Below are 18809 nucleotides of genomic sequence, written 5' to 3' on the forward strand. Positions count from 1 at the left end.
TCAGATTATTAACACTTTATACTCATATTTTTATTTTATTCTGACCATTTTTGCATTAATTTGATTTTATTCCTGTAATATTAAGATGTTATTCTGCTGTTATTTGTTGTACGACTTTGTTCTCTGCTTATTATAACTTTATTTTGTTAATATAATTACTTTATTCTCATTGAGAATGGAGCCATTAGGCCATTTAACAGTTTCTGCCATAAATATTTAAAATCATCTGTTTCTGAAAAGAGGTTACAAACAGGTCTCTTCCTGTTTGGAAACAGTAAATAAATGGAGCCATCTTGTTTCAGTTCATGCATTTAACCGCCTGCTCTGCTATTATCTCTCCAACCAATCAAATGCCAACACAGTTTGTCTACAAGCCATCAAGGCAGAAACCACAAGCTAAACAAATTCACTCCCACATCATCAACTCTCTCCTTGGCAGCCGGTCCAACGGCGGCGGCCATGTTGTTTCTGCTGCTCTTCCATTTTGTGGGCGGAGCCACAGACAGCGGGTTCGTCCCTACGGACAGACAGCGTCACCTGGTTCAGTGTCCAGCAGCTGCTTCCTCTCGCCGCTCTGCCTGGGTGTTTATGGGGCAACAAACAACTTTGAACATTTTGTTCCAACTATTTATACCAAAGCGACCCGAGCTGAAAACGCTCAGTGGAAACGAGACGCTTTGTTTACGCCACTTTTCTGACCTAAGTTGTTGAAATTGTAATTGGTTTGGTTTACAGCAAAACCTCTTTAACCCTCATTTATGGAAATACATTAAAAGGATTCTGAGCAACATTTTCCTCGACTTTCTGAGGTTTATTGGTTTCATTCTGAGAATGTTTAGTGAGAGCCACAACTTTTAAAATGTTTGCAAAATCCATGATGACCTTCAAGTGGATTTCTGTTGGAGGAGATAAATTATCATCATGAAGATGAAATAAAACCAAAATAAGGTGAAAAGCACGGGACTAAGATGGGCGCCTTGGGGAACGCCACGTCTGATGGGAGCGTCCCTGAGGCTGGCAGGAAAAACTTTCTACTTTAATTCGATGGATGCCAACACTTTCCGACTCAGAGTTTGAGGTTCAGTGATTTATTTTACTGATAACTTTATTCAGAGCAAAAAAAAATACAGGAACAATATTTCAGATGTGGAGCAAAAAAGAAAAAATACTTTTTTTGTACAATTTCTGCTCTCAGTATGTCGTTCCTTCAGCAAATACTGTTAACGTTTAATGTAAACAATTAATCATTTACTAAATTTCTTAACGTTTTTGTTAATTTGCTTGCTCTGTGGTTACCTAGCAACAGCCGGTTGCTAGGTAATCATGCGCAGTAGCAGTTTCAAGTTCCCTTAACGCATTGCAGCGTGCTTCACTCCATGGACTCGTCAACACGACAGATTTATTAATGTTGGATTGAGGTTATTAACATTAACTAAAACTAATAACAGAAACTGAAATACATAAAAATGGTTAAAAAAAAGTTTATAAAATACTGAAACAATTAGCATATGTACATATAGTTTCCTTTTTTTCCATGTTTATGAATCTAAAACATGGATTTAGATTCACAGATTCGAAAGGCTTTCATGTGAAACTGATTTTTTTTCCCTTTACGTCAGCCGTCTAATATGCCAGTATGCTAGTATGCTAGTATGCTAGTATGCCAGTATGCTAGTATGCTAGTATGCTAGTATGCTAGTATGCTAGTATGCTAGTATGCCAGTATGCTAGTTTGCTAGTATGCCAGTATGCTAGTATGCTAGTATGCTAGTATGCTAGTATGCTAGTATGCCAGTATGCCAGTATGCCAGTATGCTAGTTTGCTAGTATGCCAGTATGCTAGTATGCTAGTATGCTAGTATGCTAGTTTGCTAGTCCACAAAATGGCGACAGCAAAGGTTTGGAAAGAAGACAAAAATCTAATCAGTTGGTTCCTCAACATTGTTGTGTAAATGGTTTTGTGTGTTAAGTATTCATTGATGTATACATAATCAGAATACTTTAAACTGTTACCACAGCTGGTAAAACACACTAATGAAGACAAACTGAATTAGACATTGAAATGGAGGCGTGATGAAACCCACGCTGTCGTAACTCTGCTGGAAGGTCCTGTGAACATGGGTGTAGTTCTGCGTGAGGGGATGGGAGAGGGCCGACAAAAGGGGGAGGAAAATTAGGCTTGCCAGCATTCTTCTCATTTAAAGCTGTAACTACAGGAGAAAAGGCACTCAGGCAGTCTGGGCTGGGTCTGCTTACAAGGAGACGATCTCCGTATTCATGGTGCTGCTGTGACAACCTGAACACTTTTCCCTCTTCCCCCCCTTTTTATTTTTGATTTGCACACCGGGACGGCTCATGTCTGCCTTGTAGACATGATGATCTGTGTGCGTTTAAGGACTTTGGTTTTTCTGGCGGTCTCGCAGGTTCTGATTGTGACATGTCAGGAGGTGGACAGAGGTAAGTGTTTGACTTTAACACCTAAATGCTGTAAAGATGTTAGAGGTGAAGCTGAGCTTGAGCAGATTTTCCTGTTGGATTCCTTTCCATGGCTTGTTCAAACACATCTCAGGAGGGTTTGTCGTCCGTCAAAGTGGATTATTTCTGATTTTTAGCCTTTCGTTGGGAGGCTTGAGCAGCATCTCTGGACCTGGTTGTGGACCTGGGAGGAGAGCCGGCACGCCTCCGACTCGGGGCGATGATAGCCGAGGAGGCGCTGTCGGATTCTCACGAGTTTTCCTGTTTTACTTCGTTTCAGGAATAGTTTGGATCCGTCTCGTCGGCTGATGGTTCTGGTTGTTGTTATAAGTGGATAATTGTTGGTTTTCTTTCATTTCATCATCAGCTTTAGTTTGCAGGTCTTTACAGGTTATAAAAGTCACGAAGAGTCACGAAGTTTTACGGACTGTGGAACTGGTAGAGCGCCACCTTGTGGCGCTGTAAAGGAGTTACTCGACATAGACATTTTAAAATACGATGTTTCACACTTTATACCTTCACTTATGATGCCTCACTTTGTCGGTTAAAGCATGAAAAACTGTCCAGTGTCTAGTTTTATGATTGTTCTTAGTTTTGTGGTTCTTTTTGTCGTTCACTCGTTTCGCTGCTTCTCCATTTTTTGAAGTTTTGACCTGCAGATGATGGACGGACATTTTGTTCTGACGACGGTTGAACTGTCAGTTGATGCTTTATCTACATTTACTAGAGGCCATCTTGGAACAGTTTAGTCGCCATCTAGTGGTCAGAGTTATGTCCAGTTGGTTTATTTATGGTATATTTTTGCAACTTTATTCTCATAAAATGACATAAAAATTACGTTTGTGACTTTATCCTGATGTTATTACACTTTGGTTCCCAAATTTTTACCACTTTACTGCCGTGTTACAATTATTTAGGACTTTATTCCAATAAAATTACAACATTACGCTTGTAGTTTTACAACCTTATTCACTCTCAAATTGAGTGTTTTATTATGACGGCTCATGATAAAACACCCCCATGTTTTATTATTACTTTATTCTCATATTATTGCGACTTTATTCTGGTATTGTTACAACTTTATTCTCATCATGTTCAGAGTTTATTCTTATATTATTAAAATTTTATTCCAATAATTTCAAAAACAATATGATCTTAGTCTGGCCCTGATTCTCCATCGTACTACAATCATAAAGTATAATTTTAACTCCAGTAGATCGGATCAACTGGAGATTTAATAACTGCTTTTAAATCTCAACAAATCTGAATAAAATGCAACAAACAAAACATCTTCTTGAGAAAATACTTTGAATGTTTGAGCATAATTTCATGTAGAATCATCATTTCCATACGTCTTTAAAACCTTTAAACCCACAAACGCTCAGGTTGTGGGTTCAGACGCTGCATTTCAAGGATCATCAACATGGCGGATCGTTCTTAAGGGAAATTAAAGGAGCTTCGATAAAACCTTTGTTTGAATCGTGTTGGATTCTGGTTCGTTCTGCTCCTGTTTGTCTGTTTGGGCCCATAAAACGGTGCAGCAGCCTGCTGAGCGTCTTTCCATATGTGGGGAGGGGGCGGCTGCGTTTGGACTTTGTGAAAACTGGAAAGTTCAGGGTGGCTGAAGGCTGGGGGGGAAAATGTGGTTCACCGGCACTTTGGGAACGTCTGTGAAAAGATTTAAAGGCACAGTCACCGGTTTTATTTTCCATTCTTTCATCATAAAGAAAGTGGTTAAAACTGAAAACTTTTAGGCTCTTTTCTCAGAAACGAACTCCAGCTGTGACAGAGCCGGCCCAAAGCATAAGCACACGAGGCACCACACGAGAATATGGATCAAATTTGTTCATTCTGGATTAATCTCATGATAATCTAATTTGAAGCTTCAAATTTAGTTTAGATTTGACTAAACAGTTTTAAAATTATAGGTGTTCTCTTCCACAGGGTAAAAACAACAACATGGTGTTGGTTTCAGAAAGGTTTTCTGACTACGACTGTTGTTGAAATGCCTAACAGATAGGGGGCAGTATAGTGCAAAGCTAAAACCTACGTCAGCCAATCGGAATCCTTCAAAACCACAACTTCCTGTTTGGAATTAAACATGGAGGATGTCACTTCCTGTGGACAAATATAAGATGTTACGACATAAACTAAATGAAACAAAACAAAGTCGACTGGGAATCGAGTCAAAGCACAAAGTCTGTGGATAAACTGGAGGACGGAGGGATGGATGGATGATGGATGGATCCATCATCCATCATCCATCCATCCATCCATCCATCATCCATCCCTCCGTCCTCCAGAGTTTATCCACAGACTTTGTGCTTTGACTCTAACCCCTAACCCAGATGGATCCAGATCATCCATCATCCATATGGATGATGGATGGATGGATGATGGATGGATGATGGATGGATGGATGATGGATGGATGATGGATGGATGGATGATGGATGGATGGATGATGGATGGATGATGGATGGATGGATGATGGATGGATGATGGATGGATGGATGATGGATGGATGATGGATGGATGGATGATGGATGGATGATGGATGGATGGATGATGGATGGATGATGGATGGATGATGGATGGATGATGGATGGATGGATGATGGATGGATGGATGGATGATGGATGGATGATGGATGGATGAGCCTAAATCTCGAGTCAGCCATGTTCCAATGTAAACACAAATATGTTTTTCTTAAATCTGGTCAGTTTTTATAAATATCTGTTTTCCTCCAGCTGTTTGTCGACTTCATCAGATTTGATTATTAATATTGATTGATTATTAATATTCCATAAACTCTAACTAGGGTTTTAACATGGACTTTTTTTATTTGTATTCATCCAGTAAAAACAGAAACAACAGCAAATGTATCTTTTTTGTTTCTCTGCTTTATTGTCGACACTTTAAAAGAGCTGGAAGCCGGGGCCCCAAATCAAACCCGGCCCAGGGCCCCATGTAATCTTGGGCCGGCCCTGTTGTGCATCAAGCTGCTGGAATCATCTTTTGTTACAGTTTGAGTCAAAACAATCTGAACAAAACAGAAAGTTGAGTTTCTGCCGTCTTGTAAACTTCGTCAGCAGGAATCGGGTTAAATAAAACGGACAATTTTACACCCAGAAGACGACGAAGAAAAGCTGCAATAATATTCTGAGAGGGAGCTGAGGCCTGAAATAAAATGGCAGTAAAGCCTCTTTCTGTCTTCGGTAATAAAAACCAGTCGTTCTTTGTTTCTTCAACCACAGTTCTGCAGAGAGGACTGACTGAAGCAGTAAAACTTATTAAAAACAAGTCAGAAGTGTTCGCTGCAGACTAACTAACATGACGTCACCCTCATGTTGGTTCTCCAAATTGCTTCCAGTTGTTGTTGCCACATCACTGACATCGCAACAAATGGGTCGTTTTCTACCGCAGCCAGAAAACGACCCGACATGAGAACCGGGCCAGGTCCGCAGACGGCTTCCATTAGCAACACATGCTGCATTTTTCAGCTATGACTTTATTACACGCCTCCAGTTTCTCCTGCCGGGTCGGCAGACGGGTCCGGGATCAACGGCTGTCCGGTGGCGAAGCGTCTGGCCGGGTTGGCGAGGGCAGCGATCGATCACACGGCCTGCGAGGATCGCTGTGTGGGAAACACTGATGAAGACATCACTCCAGATGTTTCTGCTCTGGCAGTTTTATGACAATAGAAAAAATAACAGCAGAAAAACAGGAACTGCTTAAAGAGAAGTGAGACGAGAACAATAACAGAATAATGTGACGGAAATACAAGAATAACGATTTTGAGAATAAATGATACAGAACGAAGTCATGAAAATAAGACGTGAAATATTTTCAAATATTTAATTGAGGAAAATGAAACGTAGCTTTACTCTGATACCCCTAAATAAAAGGAAAACCTGCTAAAGTTTTTATGTAGGCCAAACATAAATGCACGCCACACTTTTCAGATTTCTCTTAGTGAAAAATGAATTCTGCTAAACGGTTCATGCAGGATTTTTAGTTTCAGAGGAAACAAAGTAAACATTTAAGAAATCCAAGTTGTTTTAAGTAGTTTTAAGGTGAAGCAGTCAGATTGCAGAAGTCAAACGTTTCTGGTTGGATTTTATCACCGTTTGTCTCTAAATGATTTTCAAACCTGATCCTCCCACGTGACTCTGGATCCGGTACTGGACCAGCACAGCATGTTGTGCTGCTTTACTCTGTAAGTGTTGCTTTCAGAGCCAAATATTATCTCTGTCAACAGTTGGAAAGCAGCAGTGACAGTCCAGAGAAACAAACATGGCTCCATGAAGCCTTCAGCTGCAGCTGCTTGTGGTTTTCACAGCAGATTAGAATCGTTTTTCCCCCGGACATTTTTCCAGCGTCCACGCTTCACTAAGAGCTTCTGTAGAAACTGAATGTGAACTTTAGTGTTAAAATCTCATTAAAATCCAAAAAGGCGTCCAGAGGTTCTTCGTTGCTTTGCAGTGAGCAGCTTGTCCTGGAAGAGCCGAAGTGCTGCTGTGTTTTAGAGCCGCAGTTTGGTGACACTTGGCCATAATTGCAGGTTTTGGTCGGGGATAAATTCTACGTTGCGCCTCGGTGGCGTATTAAAATCCCAGAGGGCAAATGAACAGAGCGGCGCGGTGACATGGGGCAACGCTGCGGCCAGCGGTGTGTTCAGGCTCCCCGCAGACTGTTGGACGTCTGAAAACCTTGATGGTGACGAGAGTCTGTGGGTGGTCCTCATGCAGCCGCTGCACAACAAGGAAAAACTCATTTATTCTTAGTGTAAAATAAATTTTTTAAACATAGAAAATGTTTAAATTTCTCTTGTGAGTCTCAATAAATGAGAACTTTATATAAAAGTTGATACAACCTTATAATAATAAGGCTGCAGCAACATAAAGTCAGACTATCTTGTATAAGAATATCTAATCCACAATTAACAAGCAGATCAACCAAAACTTCTGAAGTAAATCCAAGAGCGACTTTCAGATTATAGAGATAGAAACAAAAAGGTTCTCGTTAGTCGTTTTACCAAAATGAGTTTTATATTTCAGAAAAACAAGAAAGTTTACATTAACAGGATGCAAGTGATGTAAAACAGCTTTTAAATGTAATTAAAATGAGAATGTTGTCACAACGTAGTTGCAAAATAAAAATGACGTCCAGTTATTTACAGAGTTCTAAAAATTATTTTTTTAATGCTAGAATGACTTGACCACAAGTTGAGACTGTAAAACAATTACATCCTGTTATTTATGAATTTATTTTATTGTATTATTTTTTAACTCAATTAGAATTTACGTGGCTTCATGTTGAGATGGATGATTTTTGATACTGTTGTTTGTTCCTGTCATTTTTGTTTCGTACGTTGAGATTTACAACGCGGTTGTGAAAAACAAGACATTCTGTTACCAACGTATCACTTTACAACGTAGTAATACGTAGTTCCACGAAACAAACGGCATCCAGTTTTTACAGATTATTTTTGACACTAATGGCTTTCTGTAAAACGAGGAGCAGTAACTCAGGTTTACAGTTACTGTAAAGCTGATTATATCTTAAATTCAAACGTGGCCAATATTCCCTTTTCATATGTTTGAGCTGAGACTAAAATACAAATGATGAAAAATTTGATGTTTTTATTTTTTGTCTGATTCAAAAACAAGTGATAAAAAGAACTTTGACTCTTAAAGTTTCATTTGATGATGTTTCAGAAACGACGCGCCACCGTTAATGTTCTGGTCTTAAATCAGAGTTTCTCTGTTGTTGGGATGAAAACGTGGCCGACTGCTGGGACTGTTTCTTATTCAGCAAACAGAAAGTTTCTTTCTTTGAACACAACGATGCCTCTGTCCTCTTCACGCTCCCATTCAGCCGGACGTGGAAACGTCTGCGTCTACGTAGCGACTCATGGCCGACATTTAACCTCAGAGATTCCTCCAAATGGTTTCATTTTCCTGCTGCCGGTTTTCCAGTGATCACACGAACTCCTTCAAACACAAACATGTCTGATCTTTGTGGACAAACACGAAGCCACACCGCGCCGTTTACATGCAAAACCTAAAGGCTGTAAAGCAACCGTATCATTTCTGTGGCGCACAGAACAAAACACAGCTGGAAACGCGCCGCAGTTTATGACAGACTTCCTTTAACTGGACGACTAACTACAGAGCAAAGAGACGAAGCTGTTTGGAAGATCTTCCCTGATGTTTGGAGGAGAAAATGAAGCAAATTTCAAACATCGGACGGTTTCAGCGCCACGAAGAGGAGTCTAAATTCAGAAGAAAAGCCAGGATGAAAACGTTCTGGGATCCAACTCAGGAAGTTCTGCTTAACTGGAACTTCCTCTGAATCTGATGGTTTAACTGGGAATGTTCTTCTGCTTTTATCTCCCACTAACAAATATTCCTGTTAATAAGTGAAGAGCTGGAATGAAAATGTCTCCACAACACATCTGACCAGCCAAAGTTCTTCACTATGCCTTTTTAAACTGCTTGGATATGGAGGACTGATCTTGCCAAAATAATGGCAAAAAATAAGCACATGAGGACATAAGAGGAAATACAACAAGGAATATAAAAAATAAAGAAATAAAACAATAAATAAAAGTGGAAATAAAGCAGCATGTAACGAAAAATTAACAGGAAAAAAATCAAATGACAAAATAAAAAGAGGAAATATAAATAATTGAGGAAAATGAATAAAACACAAAATAAATATGCATATAAGTAAATAATTACTACACATGTTTACTTTCATTTTATGTTGTTTTATTTCCTCCTTAAATAATTTGTCAATTTTGGTAGGTTAAGCCTTCCGTATTTGCATCCCACACAGCTGTTGATGATCTGAATAAGACATTGAAGGTCAAGGGGAGGAGCCTGAGTGCAAACGCCAGGAAGTGACCGACTGTTGGGCATCAGCGGAGGTCAAAGGTCGTTCCCTAGGTGATCTGCAGATAAAATGAGTAACAGCGAGAACTTATTTAGATTTCCTTCATTCCCGAGCGACTGAATAACTCTGCATGGAAAATATCTTCCAGATTAGAGCCACATGTTCACCTTTCATCCCAGGAAATGACCAAGTTCAACAAAGTTCATGAGCTTCCACGTTTTTAAAATTGTAAGTTTACAGCCTTCAGAGAGACACAACCAACAAGTTGGGTTTTATTGAAACACTGAGATTTTAGAGCTGAGATAAAAACAACACAATGTAATTTAATTAAAGATTTAATTTGGAGAAGCATCCATGTTGTCAATCTTAGGCTACAGCTAGCATGAACTGTAAGGCCACAATCAGGGAACATCACTGTTTTTGTGGGTCTTTTATGAGTTTCGACAATATAGGTGTTCCATATAAAGCGTCTGGGACGAAGGAAGTTGCACTCAGGAATATTAATATAAAACAGAAACTTTTTCTGCATGAATATGTAACTGGGATTGAACCTCCTGCTGTACTAAACAAACTGGGCCACAAATTGACTATTTTTAGCAGATAAACCGTCTGTTGGTGTTTTAGACTCATTCTGGTCAGAGACCAAAGTTTCATCATCAGCTCCACCTCCAGCTGCTGTGGTTCTGAGTCAAACTAACCTGTTCCCCTCCTGGCCTGTGGGGGCGCTGCACCAAGAACCACTGAAGGAAACGACATGAAAACCAATCAGTACTCAATGTCTCCGTCTTTTACTAGAAATGGACTTTAAGGACTTCCTCTGACAGGACGGTGAAGTTCTTCTTCCTTTCCTGAAAGACTTTGGCTTCCATCTAATCTGAGAGTCGTTGCCTCGTTTCTGAGTCTGGACTGAACGCGTTCAAGGGTTTTGTTTGACGGATGATCCTGGAATGTCAGTACAACATCCTGCCGACTGTTTTGGCCCGAACACCTCAGGTTCTGCTTCTCCATAAATACAGACTCTCCTCTGACGTTGAGTTTGTCTTCCAGGACCTAAAGCTGTATTTCTGTTTACACCATCATGTGACTCGGAGCGCAGCTTCGTAGAAACCGTGATGCAAAGATTTCCCCAGACGTTTGCCAATGAAATCTAATTGGGTTCAGCTGTGAGGTTCTGGTTCTGGTCGGACTTCAGAACATCTGCTTTGTTTCTTGAATCAGAAAGTAGAAAATCTGTGCAAAGAGGGAAAATCAGCTTGTTTTGATAGGGATAAGGCAGAAGGAAGAGGGGATATGAGAAAACCCAGATTAATGCAGAGGAAGAAGAGGGATTTGGAAACGAAGAGCCTCCGGCGGCCATTTGAGTTGTTCTGCAGCGCTGAGGTCGGAGCAATAAATCTGGTGCCGGTGGCGCTGGACGACGACCCAAACATCTGGGATGTCTGATAAAACAACTCGGAGCTGTTCTCCACCTGAGGAGCAGCGAACACCTTGATGGGATGGAAATGTGGCGAAGAGTAAAACTTTATTTACAAGCAACTTTTAAGGTCAGAAAGTAACAATTAAACCGTTTTACGATGATTTCAATCAGGTTTATTTATGTAGCATTTCAGCAACACGGCAGCTCAAAGTGATTTACTACGTAAAAACATCTCAAACATTTTGTCAATAAGGATAATTATGGTATATTTGCTGTTGTTCAAACGCCAAATGTACATTAACATGCATGATGACCTGCAGTGGAAATGAGCTCCACGGCTAAAGCTAATGTCTTCAGTGCACAGACTTACATCTGACCCCATGGTGTGATCGCCGTGGTCACATGACCTCATCAACCCACCAGAGACACCAGACCTAAAGGCCTGCAGATGTTTGGTGGTTCTGGACCAGTTAAAGCCCAGGAATCCAGAACTGGGATCTTCTAATCTGGGCTACATTCAGCAGACAATCTGTCCCAGTTCTGCTCTGTTTATCCCCCCAAAGATCCGATTTGTGTCACTTTTCCACATCTGGAGCTGAACTGTAACTGATAGTTTTCAAAGCATCAGAATATTTTATCTGACTTTTATGACTTTGTCTTGTTACGACCTCATGATGATTCTGTCGGTTTTCAGCGCTGAATGACGTTACATTTACCTAATTTAATTAATTAACTTGTTTCACTCCTCTAAAACAATAATAACTGCCTATTTTAATTGTTCAAACACCAGATGAACCTTCATATACATCAGTACTTCCAGTGGAAATCATCTTAGCGCTACTGCTAAAGCTAACACCTTCAGTCTTCCTTACTAATCACCGTCAAGGAAAATAAATGTAGCTTCTGGATTGGCTGCTTTGCAAATCATGGCAAGTTATTTCAGCTTCCCAAGCTGCATCTTATTTCAGATCTGCTGTTGAAAAAAATCCACGTTAAGGCAGAATCTGCTGTTATGGAGCGCTAACAAGAACTAAAGTTTTTAATATTTAACATTTCCAGCCGTCTAATGTTTTACACAGTATTAGCATGTTCAGATTAGAGACTTCATGAGGCTCTAATGAAATGTAAACCTTAATATCATCTGTGTAGCAGTCAGATGAGAGATTCTTAAAAGGGCCCAAATCAGAGCCCTGAGGTTCACCACAGAGGAAACTGATCCATTCTGTTTGACTTTAAATGTCCATTTTATTGATTATTGTTTTTGATTGACTGGAATTAAAAAGAGTGTAAATTATCAGCCAGACAGCCTTTAATCTGCCAGATTAAATGAGTTACCAAACCAGTGGGGCTTAAAAGACAAATGCAGCTGTTTGTCATCAGCATTAAAATGTTAGGAGCCTTAATAACAGTTTGAGGTTCTTCAAGGTGAGAAATCCCAAAGTAACATTTGTGTGCAGACAGTTATAGAGCATAAAGAGGTTTTATGTTAATTTAAATGCTGCAGAGCAGAAGTGGAATCCATTAAACCCGATTCTGTTGGTTATATTCATGAAACCTGGAGGTTGAAAATAACCTCCAGGTTTCATGAAGCCGAAGCTTACAGGTCATTAAAATGAAATTACATTCCCCCGTTCTCACTGTAGAGTCATAAAATCCAGGTCAATTTGGGGACAACAAAAAGCAAAGCAACACTTGTTTAATCAGTTAGAGTGTTAGCAACTTGTTGCTGCATCTGGTTGTGTTTACATGCTGAAGGTCTGGAAAGAGCTGGTTTATTTGGGAAGCTAACATTGCTAACATCATGTTTGGTGTATCTGAAAGCTGAACATAAACGAGGTCTAAAGATCATTTTTAAAACAGAAAAACAAAATCTGAAAAAGGATTTAAGGATGTTTAGTGTTCAGTTTGACATTCTGCTGATTTTCTGCTTTAATCATATCAGAGCAAAAAGTTTTAATCATGTAAACGTTGGAATTTCATTTCACTGATTCTCAGAACTGACAGAACGATTCAAGCATTTTATAGATATTTAACACGTCAATATGCACAAAAAGCTTAAATATGAAATATAAAGAGTTTCATATCCCGTTGAAAACAAAATATGTCCGTGTTTAACGAGAAAGGTCGTCTGAAAAACGACACGAAAAAACAGCAACTCTTTTAAATGAATAAAGGTTTTATTTATTTTAATGTCACTTAAGACTATAAAGTTGTTTTGGTTAAAACTGATCTGAAAACTGTTTTTATCTTTGTGGGCCGCCCATAGACAGCAGGACGCCCTGGGCAGAGAGCCGTAAGCCTCAACAAACCCAAACGCTTTAAATAACTTTTATCAATTGTCATTTTAGACGTTATAATCCAGATTTTATTCTCAAAACATGGCTTTCAATCCTTACAGTGAGGAATCATTTCATGTTCAAAAATGTACAAAAGTATTTCCTCAAGTTATTCCCACAAACATAAATATAATTTAATGTGAAAAACAAAGAAAATTCAACATGATTCAAAACATTTTTCTACAAATAAAAGTTCATTTTCCAAAGTATTCAGCCCCTCTGGGTCAGTACCAGCAGCTGTTTTTTATTTGTAAAAATGTTCTGAATCGTGTATCGGGTTTTTTTAACCAGTTTGTGTTTGTCACATTAAACTCCAGTGAAATGTTTTTATGTCTGTAGTTGGAAAAAGTTGAAGTACGTTTAATCCCAGTCTGAATAAAATCCACCAAAGTTTCATCCCAAACTGAAAACAACATGAATAAATCTGAAATCTGGTTCCGTTGAGTTTCTCTTCGCTTTGTGTCGCTGTAATCTGATTTCCAGATGTTACATTTCGTTTCGACTCCCGGCCGCTCGGTTCTGTTGCATTTCTGTGTTTTATCAGGAAAACGGATTTTCCTACACTGGAATCCAGTTTCCTCTCTGGCCGTTTGTTTAGCAGACGTGAAACACTGGGGCGCTGCGACCTGCTGTGGAAGTTCGACCGACGGCTCTGTAGAGTCTGGAATGTCTGACGTCGTCCTTTAGGAATACCAGCTGGGGTTAATCTGGACTCCTGCTTGGTGTCACCATCAGATAAACAGATTCGTTTGTTTCTGGAAAACGTGAAGTTTGTGGTTTTGTTGGCGAAGCTTTGGCAGAAAGTAGCCGTTAACGCTGTCTCATCTACATTCTCTTCTAGTCACGTAATGTTGAGTTTTGGTCGATTCTCACACACATCACTCCCACAGCGCTGTAAAAAATGTTCCCAACCCACGTCTGACTGCCTGGATTTTCTGCTCCACACTGCAAAAACACTAAATATTACCAAGAGTTTTTTTCTTTAGTTGCTAATACAAACATGTTGGTGCACTTGAAAAAAAGACTTATAAGTAACCTTTTAGCAATCTGTAGGAGCTTGTTTTAAGTTAGTTTGTCAGTATTGATGGAGAAGCGCCGGATCCATTTTACTAAGAATAAAACATTTTCCTGTTATAAGAGAAATAATCTGCTAGAACTGGACTTGTAAAGTAACATTAATTCAAGATAAGCTGTTGCTAAAGAGCTGCTGTTAAGTCCGTTTTGTTTTATTACAAGTGTTTTAACTAGAAACTGGACCAAAAATACTTGGTAATATTTTGTGTTTTTACAGTGCAGCTACGTTTCAGGTATAGAGACATCTTGATATTTTCTATTTTCTTTAATTTGTCATTGAAGCTAACATGAAGAAAATGTTTTCACTGCGTTGGGAGAAAACATCTGGAAACTTTCACAAGCAGAAAAGTTAGCCGCTTGTTGCTTTTTAGCTAATTAAATGCTAATAAAATGTTTCCTATCCATTAGCAGAATAGCTACTAAACAGTTAGATGATAAGCTAACAATGTACTATAAACAATGTTAGTATATCAGCTAATAAGCTGTTAGCTTAGCAGCAAATGGAATGCTAACAGAATGCTAGCTGTGTATTAGCATAGAAGTCAATAATTACCAATATAAACCTTGATCACACTGTAGGAATATTTTACTGAATGCTGTAATGTGTTTGATTCTGAGTTTGTTTACATATCAGTTAGCGTTAGCTCTGCAGCTCAGCTAGCTACGACAGGAACTTAGAAAAGCTGTGTTGCTGTGGATGTGGATAAACCTTGTTGGTTGTGTTAAAATGGTTTCCAATGCGCCTGTCAGTGGATTTTAAGGAATATTTCATGTTTGAATTGTTAAAATAAAAAGTTTAGTGGTTTCTGGGGTTCTGGTGTCTCTAATATTGTTGTTTGGATTTAAAGATGCAGTTAAATCAACGCGATTCCCTCCAGCCGAACGCTATAAACAATGAGAGAGATTCCCCCTGTGCTCTAACCTTTGACCCTGACCTCAGTGAAAGCCCCGGGTCGGAGTTCACACTCTGTTGTTCATTAAGCTCCTTCAGGGCTGATTGTTTGGATTTTAGGATAGAAAACTGCATCAGAGATTAGATCACAGCGAGCAGCTCGGTTTAAAACGCTCGATGGCCGAACAGTGATGAAGAGGAGGAGGAGGAGGAGCTCAGAGAGAGACCACAATCCTCTGTGGGTCGAACACGGGATGAGAACGGCTCGTAACTGAGGCTGGCTCTTTAAAAACGTCCAGAGGAGCCAACTGGAGACGGAGAACCAGAGAGCTGCTTGCTGGTTCCCTGGCTGCTCTTCCTCCCTCCTCCTCCTCCTCAGAGATCCGTTTACATCACGAAGTTACAGCCGAGTTTTACTGACAGGGCTGGGAAATTCATTTAAAATGAGATTTAAAATGAGAACTGAGGAGAAACTCTAAAACTTCCTGAAACGAGAAACTAACAAGAAACCTTCATATTTGATCAAAAATATAAAACAAGAAAACTCATTTAAACGTTAAAAAAATCAAATGAGAAACTTATTTTGTTATATTCTCTCATTTTAAAACAGTTAAAACGAGGAAGTTTGTAACGTTTTGCATTTTCCTGTTTAAAAAGTATTTTGTCTCGTTTTAACCGTAAAATATTCTCATTTTAATAAATATTGTGTTATGAACAGAAAGTTTTCATGTTAAAAATGTTCTGCACAGGTTTCATTAAACAACGTTTTCTTGTTTATCTAGTTTTTAAAAAAAATCAAATTAATGAGAAATTTCTCGTTTTTAGGTATTTATAAGATTTCTGTGGCTCCCATTTCAAACAGGGTGTCCAAACTGAGGCCCGGGGGCCATTTGTTGTCCTTGGACTGACTTTTTGTGGGCCCCAAGTTTGCAGTTGAAAAATAATAAATATAAAAACTTCTTAGTTTTTATATTTAAACTAAGAAGAAAGTTTCTAATTTAAAAAGTTGCCAAACTCTCCTTAAACTGAGAAACGAACATTTTCAAGTTACAAGACGAGAAACTAACAAAATGTTTTCAAAGAGCATCGCATCTTATTATAACCGTAACATATTCTCTTTTAATGATTTATTACCACATACTTTTCTTAGAATGGAAAACGTGTTGATCTTTTTATAACCAAGTTTTTTTTAATCTTTTTTTAATGAGTTTATTTAGGGACAGACATAGACAAACTGAAAGAAAACAGTTTGAAATTTTATAAGTAGTGCCACATTTATCCAGAGATTTTTACTGAAAAACCGACGTTGCTGCAGCCAAATGGCTTTTATTTAATTTATTCAACTTGGTTAAACATCGCAAAGAAAGTTACCTAAATCCTGTTTTTAGAACTAAATATAAATTTGTTCAGCCTAAAAGAATTAAAAAACTAAATGTCTTTTGTTTAATAAAGCAAATGTGCAAAATCCTTTTAAATGTTTGGAGAATGATGCGATAATTTCCCGTTCCTACAAAAGAATTGGGTCACTTTATTTACTCTTTTAGCTTTGGTTTCTTTTTCTTGACTTTTGACTCAGTAATGTGCTGAGGAAACGTTTGGACAGCGCTCGTTTAAAATCAGTTTTTGGTCCCGATTCTCCCTGAAAATGTTTCTTTGCAACAAAAACAAACCGGCTGCACGTTTTTGTTCGTCAGGCTGAAAGTTTCTCCAGAGGCAGATTTATGATTTTGTGCGACTCGGAGGAGTTTAAAGCAGGAAGCAGCTGTAACTCATCTGGACCAGCGGTCTGAGGAACAGCGGAGACGAATCTGGGCCCATATTGTTCAAATAAGAAGACAGTTTGGTTCGCTTCAGAAGCCTGTTCTTGTGTTTAAAATGAAGTGACTCACTGTTTCCATTTGGTCATTTTCTAACCTCTTCCTGCCAAACTTCCCCCCAAAAACACGTTATGAATATTTCCATTTTAGCCAAGGAAAAATCCATAAACTATGCGCCTCTTTTTCTCCTGGCTCCTCACATCTGCCAGCTACATCACAGAAGTCGAAGGTTTTTCTTTCCCGCTGAAGACAACAGATCCTGTTTTTACATTTTTTCCTGTGATGATTGTGATGTCTGACGAACAGAGACGCAAGTCATGTGGAAAAGCTCTGAATGTTTCAGAAAAGCTGACTGGTGGAAAACGAGGAGGTGAAAAGTGAACGTTGCTCTTCGTTTCCCCTCTTCGTGAGGCTTCGTGGTCACTTTTTATTTTTTTTTATAAAACCTACATTTCTCTTCCAGTAAACTTCAGACTCTGTCAACGTGAGGTGATTCAAATCCCCCAAAACCACAACAGGAAAAAACCAGAGGACTCGGCGAGACGTAGTGACGTTTTCTACGAAGGATTAGAAACGAAGAAACGAAGAAACGTTTCTCACGTTGAGCTGCAGGTCGACGGCGTCAGCGAGGCTTTAACTCCACCAGCGGTCATTGTTGTTCCTTAAACTCATTAATGTTGCTTTACTGAGAACTTTGTTGCTTTCTGGATGGGAGGAGAAAGCAATAAATCTCAATATAGTCCAATTCTGATGATTTGATGCATTTTGGTGCTTCCATCTTATTAAAACTCATTATATTGTTAACAGTTTCCATGTGAGATAAATGCAGCCTTCACCTCCAACGGACCTGTGGATCACAAAACATTTTTACTCTTCCTAACAATGAACTAAGCATACAGTATTTGTAATTAAACGTGTAAAAAAGTTAGGATTTTGTAGGAAATTGAAGTTTAAATCATTGTAGATTAAAAAAATAAAAGTTTTTTATGTTATTAAAAGAAAGTTCTTCAGTTCTTTTGAGCTCCAATGAAAGAAAAAGGAAAATATTCCACCTTTTCTCAGGAATAAGATTAGAATTTGGTTCATTCTCTCTAACAATGTTTGTTGAATCAAGTGAGGTTTAATAAGTTGAATAAAAACAGATTTGGATTCTCTTCATTAAAATCAGAGTGTGAATGGTTCACGTTCCCACGGCGATGCGTTGAAGAGCAGTAAAAAGATGTTGGGATGTGTTTCGGTCGTTGGCTCTGATCTCATCAGTTCATTTTCAGTCATTGTTTACCTCGTTTGAACAAAGCAGATGATGTTTGATGATGTTTCTGTGAAAATTGGGCCATAAAAAGTCAAACATCTCGTTTAACGCAGAGTTAAAGTTTTAGTTTCCTGCAACTTAACTTCCAAAAATAGACTCTTATCAGCTGTTATTTTTATTTTCATTGTTCATACTGGTGGAAATATGAGTAAATAAAGACTCTTATGACGCTTTGCTCTGTTTTTTAATTTGCCAGTTTTAATCCGCAGCAGTTATCGTAATAATATCACAGAATGTTAACTTCATTTCACTTTTTTGTAGTAACTCTTTGACTCTTGTAAAAACGTTAATAAAAAATCTGACATGTAGATGTTTTACTGAAACTTTAAAGCTTTTTTAACTTCCTGCAGCAGCTAGCTGTGCTGCGGTACTAACTCATACCTCAACAAGAAAGAAAATGGAGATCAATTTTTGCCATTTTATTATTTTAAGTAGTTTTTTAGTGTAGTGAAGAAACATTTCTTCATCATTTCTTTTACAAAATTTACAAGAAGAAAACAACGTTGTACTCATTTGGGTTCCTTTGGGTTTGTTTTGTTCACATATATTCATCAGTTATTAACTGTACTAATATTTATAAACTCCTT

The 18809-nt window shown here is 38.6% G+C and overlaps 1 protein-coding gene across 1 annotated transcript in view; it reads left to right on the forward strand.

Moving 5' to 3' along the window:
- Positions 1-2204: 2204 nt before the first annotated feature.
- col5a2a (collagen, type V, alpha 2a) overlaps positions 2205-18809 on the forward strand; it is a 40876-nt gene continuing 24271 nt past the window's right edge. The window contains exon 1 of the mRNA XM_044131546.1: positions 2205-2457. Coding sequence (XP_043987481.1) covers positions 2373-2457 — 85 coding nt within the window. The 5' untranslated portion in view covers positions 2205-2372. The remainder of the gene's footprint in view (positions 2458-18809) is intronic.

The sequence above is a fragment of the Gambusia affinis genome, linkage group LG11, assembly GCF_019740435.1.
Source record: "Gambusia affinis linkage group LG11, SWU_Gaff_1.0, whole genome shotgun sequence".
In the NCBI taxonomy this organism is placed as follows: Eukaryota; Metazoa; Chordata; class Actinopteri; order Cyprinodontiformes; family Poeciliidae; genus Gambusia; species Gambusia affinis.